Genomic DNA, 10,788 nt, shown 5'->3' on the forward strand with positions numbered 1-10,788 from the left:
GGACATATGTCTAAAATGTGTTATTTATACTTTCTATAATTCAACAATAAAAAGACAAATAACCCAATTTAAGTGCTCAAAGGATTTGAATATATATTTCCTGAAAGAATACAAACAAGTATTGTGTCTCCATCAGAAAGGATGAATTCCCAACTTTTGTAGCAACATGGACAGGACTGGAAGAGATTATGCTGAGTGAAATAAGTCAAGCAGACAGAGTCAATTATCATATGGTTTCAGTTATTTGTGGAGCATAACAAATAGCATGGAGGGCAAGTGGAGATGGAGAGGAGAAGGGAGTTGAGGGAAATTGGAAGGGGAGGTGAACCATGAGAGACTATGGAGTCTGAAAAACAATCTGAGGGTTTTGAAGGGGTGGCGGGTGGGAGGTTGGGGGAACCTGGTGATGGGTATTGGAGAGGGCACAGATTGCATGGAGCACTGGGTGTGGTGCAAAAACAATGAATACTGTTACGCCGAAAATAAGTTAACAAGATTAAAAAAAATAAAGGGAATGATATCGGCATTTCCCCATGGAGGATTATATTTGCTGTGGGTTTTTCACAGATAGATTTTATGAATTTGAGGAATTTTCCCTCTATCCCTATATTTTGAATCATTTTAATCAGGAATGAATGCAGTATCTTGTCAAATGCTTTTTCTGCATCAATCGAGAGGACCATGTGGTTCTTCACTCTTCTCTTATTAATTTGTTCTATCACATTGATTTGCAAATACTGAACCACCCTTGTATCCCATGGATAAATCCCACTTGGTCATGGTGGATAATCTTTTTAATGTACTGTTAGATCCTATTAGCTAGGATCATGTTGAGAATCTTGGCATCCGTATTCATCAGGGATATTGGTCTGAAATTCTCCTTTTTGGTGGGTCTTTGCCTGGTTTGGGGATCAGGGTAATGCTGGTTTCATAAAAAGAGTCTGGATGTTTTCCTTCTGTTTGTATATTTTGAAACAGCTTCAGAATAGGTATTATTTCTTCTTTGAATGTTTGGTAGAATTCTCCAGGGAATCCATCAGGTCCTGGGCTCTTGTTTTTTGGGAGGTTTTATGATCACTGCTTCAATCTTGTTTCTAGATATTGGTCTATTCAGGTTGTCAATTTCTTCCTTATTCAGTTTTAGAAGTTTATAGGTGTCCAGGAATGCATCCATTTCATCTAGGTTGCTCAACTTACTGGCATATAACTGTTTATAATAATTTCTGATGACATTTTCTATTTCCTTGATGTTAGTTGTAATCTCTCCCTTTTCATCCATCATTTTATTACTTTGGGTCCTCTCTCTTTTCTTTTGGATTAGTTTGGTCAATGGTTTATCTTATTGATTCTTCCAAAAAACCAGCATCTAGTTTCATTGATGTGTTCTACTGTATCTATAGTTTCTGTCTCATTGATCTCTGCTCTAATCTTGATTATTTCCCTTCTTGTGTGTGGAGCTGGCTTAATTGTTGATTCTTCAGTTCTTTAAGGTGTAGAGACAGCTGGTATATTCTGGACTTTTCAATTTTTTTGAGGAAGGCTTGGATCGCTATGTATTTCTCCCTTAGGACTGTCTTCGCCATATCCCCATATCCCATAAGTTTTGGACCAAAGTGTTTTCATTCTCATTGGTTTCCATGAATTGTTTAAGTTCTTCTTTGATTTCCTGGTTGATCCCAACATTCTTAAGCATGGTGGTCTTTAGCTTCCAAGTATTTGAATTCCTTCCAAATTTTTACTTGTGGTTGAGTTCCAGTTTCAAAGCATTCTGTTCTGAGAAGACTCCACCCTCAAACTACTAGAACTCATAAAGCAATTCAATAATGTGACAGGATTCAAAATCAATGTACAGAAATCAGTTGCTTTCTTATACACTAACAATGAAAATATAGAAAGGGAAATTAGAGAATTGATTCCATTTAGTATAGTACCAAGAACAATAAGAAACCTGGGAAGAGACCTAACCAAAGAGGTAAAGGATCTCTATTTGAGGAGCTACAGAACACTCATGAAATAAATTGAAGAAGACACAAAAATATGGAAGAGCATTCCATGCTAATGGATTGGAAGAATAAACATTGTTAAAATGTCTATACTGCTTAGAGAAATCTATACTTTCAATGCCATCCTGATCAAAATGCCACCAGCATTTTTCAAAGAGCTGGAACAAACAATCCTAAAATTTGTATGGAACCAGAGGAGATCCCAAATTGCTAAGGAAATGTTGAAAAAGAAAAACAAAACTGGGGGTATCATGTTGCCTGATTTCAAGCTTTACTACAAAGCTGTGATCACCAAGACAGCATGTCACTGGCACAAAAACAGACACATAGACCAGTGGAACAGAGTATAGAGCCCAGATATGGACCCTCAACTCTATGGTCAATTAATTTTTGACAAAGCAGGAAAAAATATACAGTGGAAAAAAGACAGTCTCTTCAATAAATGGTTCTGGGAAAATTGGACAGCTATGTGTAGAAGAATGAAACTTGACCATTCTCTTATACCATACATAAAGATAAACTCAAAATGGATAAAAGTGGGTGCCTGCGTGGCTCAGTGGGTTAAAGCCTTTGCCTTTGGCTCAGGTAATGATCCCAGGGTTCTGGGATTGAGCCTTGCATCAGGCTCTCTGCTCAACAGGGAGCCTGCTTCCCCATCTCTCTCTCTGCCTGCCTCTGTCTACTTGTGATCTCTGTCTGACAAATAAATAAAGTCTTAAAAAAAAAAAAAAAAGAAAAGTAATGGATAAAAGACCTCAATGTGAGTCAGGAATCTATCAAAATCCTAGAGAACATAGGTACTAACCTCTTTGATAATGGCCACAGCAACTTCTTTCAAGATATGTTTCCAAAGGCAAAGGAAACAAAACCAAAAATGAACTTTTGGGACTTCATCAAGATCAAAAGCTTCTGCATAGCAAAGGAAGCAGTCAACAAAACAAAGAGGCAACCCACTGAAGAAAACAAAGAGGCAACGCATGGAGAAAATATTTGCAAATGACATTAAAAAAAAGGGCTGATATCCAGGATGTATAAAGAACTCCTCAAACTCAACACACACAAAACAGATAATCACATCAAAAAATGGGCAGAAGCTACAAACTGACACTTCTCCAAAGAAGACATACAAATGGCTAATAGATACATGACAAAATGTTCATCATCTAACTTCAGCATACATAACTTTTGACTCATTTGAGAAAATTTTAGCAATAAAGGTAAAATAAAGGTCAGATTGACTGCATGTATGAATGTGTGTGATATTACCAGCAAAACTTTAACTAGTATTCAATCTAAGGGTCAGAAAGATTAGTGATTTTTTTATCTTTATTTGAATTTGAAAGATTTTACTATTAATAATTTTCCTTACAAAAATGAAGAGATGGATACAGTTACATTTATAAAAATTCTATTACAATGACTATTCCTGAATCCCAAAATACTTAATTCCATTTATACAACTGAATATCAGGCTTTTAATTATTTATTCACATACATTTTTTTCAGTTGTGAACAAAAGTACTTCAAAGATTTCTTCCATGCCTCTGACTAAATCTCACAATCCTGAATAATTTTCTCAGAGCTACCTTCATCTCCTTATTTCGGAAACTATAGATCAAGGGGTTGAAAAGAGGAGTTAAAACAGAATAGAACAAACTCAGAATCTTCTGTATCTCAGCTGGATTGCCTGCTGTTGGGCTTACATATACAACCATGATAGAGCCATAGAACAGGAACACCACAGCCAGATGGGAGCCACAGGTGGAGAAGGCCTTATGCTGACCTTCTACTGAGGGGACCCTCAACACAGCTCTAATCACCAGGAAGTAGGAGCTGGTAATAAAAAGGAAGGTGGAGAAAATGAGGACTGAGTTATAGATGGCACAGATGATCTCAGTAGCAGGAGCTGGCACACAGGACAGCTTTATAAGGATATCTGGGTCACACATGAAGTGATCAATCTTCTTGCAACAACAAAATGGGAGTTGAGAGATGAGGTTCATAGGCAAGAGGAAGTATAGGAAGCCACACACCCAGCACCCAGCTCCTATTCTGATGCAGCGCTGAACAGTCATGACAGTGGGGTAGTGCAGGGGCCTGCAGATAGCAAGGTACCTGTCAAAGGCCATGGCAGACAAGAAGAAGGTCTCAGTGGTACCCATGGAGAAGAAGAAGTAGGATTGGAGGAAGCAGCCATAGAAGGAGATGGTGCTGGTCTCAGAGAGTAAGCTGGCCAGCATATTAGGGACAGTGGAGGTGATAAACCAGATCTCCAGAAAAGAAAAATTGGCCAGCAAGATGTACATTGGAGTTTGCAGTCGATGGTCCCACCTCACAGCACAGATAATGCATAGATTTCCAGTTAGTGTCAGAATATAAGTCCCAGAGAAGACTGAAAAGAGGAAAACCTGAATTTCACCGGTATAAGAGAAGCCCAAAAGAATGAATTCACTCACAGAGCTTGAGCAATTATTTATGTTGGAATATTCATTTGTTTGTAATGCTGCAGAAACAACAAATTTCCATAAGATAAACGACCTTTTAGTATTACTTATTAAGGCAAGTATATTGATTATGATTACACTACTCTGCATGTCAATAAAATAATATTATAACTCATGGAGAAATATCTTCATCATTTTTAACTATTCATAGTCCCATTCTAGATATAACAAAGATAAAGTGAACAGATACTTGCCTGTCATCCTGAGTATTACAATCAAAATTTTTGGTATTGACCATAAGCAATTCTATATTCAAATATCTACAAAGTTTGGTCAAGTAATTAATGAATAGACTGAATTAATACAGCTAAGAGATATCTCAGCATTTTTAACATACAAAGATATTAAGATAATAATGTTCCATAATCTTTGCTCTATTTGTGAGAGAAATATGTCAAGTGGATTTGAAGACAATATCCAATTTGTTAAGTACTATATGCAAGATAATTAATGTTTCATTAATTAATAAATAATTTTATTGTTAGGTTATGGGCAACACTCATATCTATTTTAGAATAGATTATAAGTCAACATTAAAATGAGAAATTAAAAAGTTGACAGGAAGCAACAAGTGTTGGCATGGATGTGGGGAAAGGGGAATGCTCTTACACTGTTGGTAGAAATGCGAGCTGGTATAGCCACTCTGGAAAACAGTATGGAGATTCCTTATATGTTAAAAATAGAGCTACACTACAACCCAGTAATTGCACTATTATGTATTTACCCCAAAGATTCAGATGTTGTGAAAAGAAGGGGCACCTGTACCCCATGTTCATAGCAGCAATGTCCACAATAGACAAACTGGAAGGAGCCAAGTTGTCCTTCAACAGATGAATGGATAAAGAAGATGTGGTCCATATATACCATGGAATATTACTCTGCCATCAGAAGGGATGAATACCCATCATTTACACCGACATGGATGGAACTGGAGGGGATTATGCTAAGTGAAATAATTCATACAGAGAAAGACAATTATCATATGGTTTCACTCATATATGGAACATAAGGAATACTGCAAAGGACCACAGGGGAAAGGAGGGAAAACTGAATGGGAAGAAATCAGAGAGGGGACAAACCATGAGAGATTTTGGACTCTGGGAAAGCAACTGAGGGTAACAGAAGGGAGGTGGTTGGGGGGTGCACCAAGGAGGGTACATGATGTGATGAGCACTGGGTGTTACATGCAACTGATGAGTTGTTGAACAGTCCATCAAAAACTAATGATGTAGTATATGTTGGCTAATTGGGCATAATAAAAAAATAAAAGTATTAGACCTGAAAAAATAAACGGTTTTAAATATCAATCGCTCCCTTCAGTAAAAATAGTAAATACACTCTTAAAATAATTACATGTAGTGTAATATTACGTGCAGTGACTCAGTGGGTTAAAGCCTCTGCTTTTGGCTCGGGTCATGATCCCAGGGTTCTGGGATTGAGCCCCGCATCAGGCTCTCTGCTCAGCAGGGAGCCTGCTTCCCTTTCTCTCTCTCTGCCTGCTTCTCTGTCTGCTTGTGATCTCTGTATGTCAAATAAATAAATAAAATATTTTTAAAAATCACATGTTGGGGCACCTGGATGGCTCAGTGGGTTAAGCTGCTGCCTTCGGCTCAGGTCATGATCTCAGGGTCCTGGGATCAAGTCCCGCATCGGGCTCTCTGCTCAGGGGGGAGCCTGCTTCCCTTCCTCTCTCTCTCTCTGCCTGCCTCTCTGCCTACTTGTGATCTCTCTCTCTCTCTCTCTCTCTCTGTCACATAAATAAATAAATAAATCTTTAAAAAAATTAAAAAATCACATGTATATAATTTTTTTAAATGTTCACTGCATTTCTGTACTTAGGATGCTGCACAGAAAGTCAAAGAGATCACAGTCATTGAATTTTTGTCAACAAAGACAGCCCAGGAAAGTGTGAATGTTTCCTATTCATAATCCTCCCTATAGGAAGGAAATGCCATTTAAAAAATTTCAGTTCTAATAACAAATACTATCTGAGGACTCTTCCTTTAAGTTGGTTGTCTAACAGTCAGCATTATAATCATCATTAATTTAAATATGAGAGAGTAAGGGCAGTATTCAGTGAGGTTCTTCAATACCATATGATTGGTATGGAGGGTAAGTCTTCAACTCCCAGATGTTTTATGTGGAAAGGACAAAGACTCAAAAGTGATGTCTAGAAAATGGTGGTTCTCATAGTATGTTCAGGGACTCCTGATGGTCTTTGAAGATTTTTCAAGGCATTAAGGTTAAAAGTAATTTCATAATAATGCTAAGATATCATTTGCCTTATTCACTCTTATTTTTTCTTGATTACTGAATGGAGTTTTCTAGACTGCATGATGGGTGATCTCCTACCAAAATTTTCGATCTCACAACAAATGTCTAGTGATTAAAACCAAACAATATCCTACTGTTTTCTCTTAAAGTAAACATTAAAGAAATTTATTAAAAATGTTTAAAAACACAATACCTTCCTTTAATTTTTTATGCTGACAAAACAATTATCTTTAAATTGACATTTATGGTAATGTGATTACTTTATTATTGCCACTTTAAAAGGAGTTTAGTATAAACTTTATTTTTTGTTTTAATTTCTAAATGGTAAATATGAATAGCTATAACATATGAACAAAACCACTTTGGGGTATTTGATGAGTTTTAAGATTTGGAGGGGTCCTGAAATCAACAAGTTTGAAAACCACTTACTTTGCAAAAATTACTACTATCTATAAATAAAATGAAAAGTTTATATTTTTTGTTTTGGTTTGGTTTGGGTTTGGAATTACATAGATATTTGCATGTTAAACTGTAAATAATGCTGTGAAGACACAGCAGATTTCAAGTATACAAATTATTATTATTAACTATTGCTACCATGCTGTACATTAGATCTGTAGAACTCACTCATCTTGTAACTGAAGCAAAGTAAAGGTACTACAGGAGGTGATGGATAATTAGTTTGGTTAATTAGTTTGACTATGGCCATCATTTTATGATGCATATCAAATCATGTCATTGTACCCTTAATACATACAATTTTTATTTGTCAATTATACCTCAATAAAGTTGGAAAAAATGAACTATAAAATAGGACAGTTTGGAAATTAAGAGCAAATAAAGAAAAAAATAAATTAATCCATAGTACTAAAGTCTTAATCATAAATTCACATATATTCATACTCTTTAAAGGAATTATATACTTTTTAAAATATTTTATTTATTTATTTGACAGACAGAAATCATAAGTAGGCAGAGAGGCAGGCAGAAAGAGAGGGGGAAGCATGCTCCCTGCTAAGCAGAGAGCCTGATGTGGGGATTGATCCCAGGACTCTGGGCTCAAGGCAGATGCTTTAACCCACTGAGCCACCCAGGTGCCCCAGGAATTACATAATTTTAAGGTTTTTCTTAAAAACAAACTTTGAAATTTGAAAAGTAACAGACTCATACTTAGGAAGAATTTTTCTAAAACAGTAATTTCATCTAAATTCCAAAGTAATCACAGATAAGAACCCAGACTGAGGCCCTAGATTTAGTATGTAACACAGTGTTACAAAATTGTAGCCCATGTAAACCCTCAATAATCTCCTATTACTTCTGCCATCAACTTCGGGTTTTACCTCTTCATGTTTTTTTTTCATTTATTCTACTATCTCTTTATGTGTGTGGAAATGTCTCTAAACATCTTAGTGTCTACCTATTTCTCATTGCTTTGTTTGGCTTTTTTCTATTACGAGTATATGTATGCATGTGTGTGTGTATGTTTGAATACCTTGCAATTCTTTCCATGTCTATAATTTATTCACATGTGATACATCTCCAGATTTCATAAAACAACTGCCGGGAGTCTAGCCTTCTAGCCAATCAAGTTCTTCTTTCTCTTGCTTCCTCCCCCAACTTTGTATTTACCTTCTCTTTTTATAAACTCTTTCTCCAGTGTAGCTGAATATGTATGAAAGTTAAATCTATTTCATTTTATATATGGACACACATATATTCACATACCTATTACATATATTTATGAAACGAGAGAGGATGGGTTTTTACAAACATTTTCAAGTTGAAAAACTGATATGTAAAATACTGTCTTTCTTCAAAAGGAATTTTTTAAAGATTTTATTTATTTGTCAGAAAAAGAGAGCACACAGGTAGGCAGAGTGGCAGGCAAAGAGACAGAGGGAGAAGGAGGCCCCCCACTGAGCAGGGAGCCTGATTCGGGGCTGGATCCCAGAACCCTGGGATCTTGACCTGAGCCCAGGGCAGTTGTTTAACCCACTGAGTCACCTAGATGTCCCTCAAAGGTAAATAAATTTTAAAGATATTCATAAAAATCCTCATCTTTAACATATAAAAATTTTTTTTGCAGATTGAAATAAGGACAGGAATGTGAGCACCAAAACTTAAAAATAAAGAATAGAAAAAATACAGATATCTTGAAAGTAGAATATTGTGCTACCAATTAGAAAACATCATTGAACAAGGCATAGAAAAGGCAAATTACTTACTAGACATTAAAGTCAAATATGTATCATTCATAAAGCTATGTTAAAGTTCACTGTGCTCAGAGAGGCTAATCCTCAAATTCTGCAAAACATGAATAAAATTTCCTTCTTTCTTATCCTCTAAAAATAACAGAAATTAACAGGGCAATAGGCAATATATCACTTGAGTTTCATTGAAGAAAATAGTCACTTACTGGAAACACATTCATTTACTGGAATTTTCTCTACCTACAGACCCCAACTCCTACACAGAGCAACACAAATGGGAAACTAGCAAACTACTTTAAGAGTTCTAATACATTTTTGAAGTAACATTTGCTTATAAGCTCTAAAAAAATGCCTGGCTTTAATTCTGAAGAAAAACTATTTTCATAATTCATATTTAAGTGGTGGAATATAAAACTAGGAATGGGTGGAAGGGGGGACATAGAGGGGCTTGGAGTCATGTGAGCTTTACCTTACCTGTAGATACAAGATGGGTATCATAGAAATCTGTATGGTTGAACACCATCTTCTATATCACAGTGAAAACTCTAGTCTCAGATCTCAGAAAAAGAACAAATATAATAGTGTTCCATGCACTACTGTGGGTGTTCAGAGAACTGCAGACCCTTTTAGGAGAACATTACAAAAGCAGTCATGGGCCTCTTCAGGCTTGCCCTCTTATATTTCTCTTGCTTACATAAACTGACAAAGCAACAGGAAACTTGACAGTTGAAAAGAGAATCATAGTCTCATGATCTACACAGAACAAAATGAGCAACTGAAATAGGAAGCCCATTTACTTTCTTTGAGGATCATCTTTGGGGAGTGGCTCTCTAGAGAGGGAATTTATAAAACAATGGCTCCATTTTCTCATTCAGCATGCTGGAACTTGTTTCAAATTCAAACACGTTTCCTACTTTAATTCACAGATTTTTTATTTGGAATAACAAGAGAAATATAAACACATAAAATGATTTGGGCAGGTATAAGTTTGCTGTTTAACTGTGGTAGAAGTAACCTTCTCTCTGAGGATAAAGAAAAAGTTGTGATTATGGCAATGAGACCGCTTTCCAATCTTAGAGAAAAGACTGTGGAATATAGGTTAACACAGAGATTAGGAGCCTGTGCACTTAAGCACATTAAAAACTCTCTTCTTTTGTTTCAGACTATTTATCATCTTAACTTCAATTTGTTTGTCCCACCCCAAGCTCACCACAATCACAAACACTGAGATGCATTCTTTAACAATGAGTAAATTTCTTTTTTTTTTTTTAAAGATCTTATTTATTTATTTGACAGAGCGATCACAAGTAGGCAGAGAGGCAGGTAGAGAGAGAGGGGGAAGCAGGCTCCCCGCTGAGCAGAGAGCCCAATGTGGGACTGGATCTCAGGACCCTGAGATCATGACCTGAGCAGAATGCAGAGGCTTAACCCTCTGAGCCACCCAGGCGCCCATGAGTAAATTTTTTAAAATAAGAAAGACATTTATGGAAATTTCTCTTTAGTTAAGTACTTTGCTAATGCCTCTTAATGGCTCCATAGTATAGCATCAACATTTTATGAATAAACAAAATTTATGTAATGATCCCCAAGTTTTTGAGACCTTTGGTATAATAATTGGAGCTATGAAGATTTTAAATCTAATATTAACACATATCTTGAATAGAGTATTTCCAAATAATAGAATATGATCAAATAGAGGTTAGTCCTTTAAGAGATATTCAATATTACCTCATTTACATCATATGCAAATATAATATATAAACATAACTTTTTAAAATCATTGACTGATAGAAAAAT

At 35.9% G+C, this 10,788-nt stretch overlaps 1 protein-coding gene across 1 annotated transcript; it reads right to left on the minus strand.

Moving 5' to 3' along the window:
* Positions 1–3,526: 3,526 nt before the first annotated feature.
* On the minus strand, positions 3,527–9,514 carry LOC101694513 (olfactory receptor 11H6-like). The gene is made up of 2 exons (XM_004782141.1): positions 9,466–9,514; positions 3,527–4,506 (listed from the first exon to the last, which is right to left on the minus strand). Exons 1-2 carry the CDS (start codon positions 9,512–9,514, stop codon positions 3,527–3,529), a joined length of 1,029 nt encoding a protein of 342 aa, XP_004782198.1.
* Positions 9,515–10,788: the final 1,274 nt, after the last annotated feature.

Source organism: Mustela putorius, unplaced genomic scaffold (assembly GCF_011764305.1).
Source record: "Mustela putorius furo isolate JIRA1106 unplaced genomic scaffold, ASM1176430v1.1 tig00003896_pilon_pilon_pilon, whole genome shotgun sequence".
In the NCBI taxonomy this organism is placed as follows: domain Eukaryota; kingdom Metazoa; phylum Chordata; class Mammalia; order Carnivora; family Mustelidae; genus Mustela; species Mustela putorius.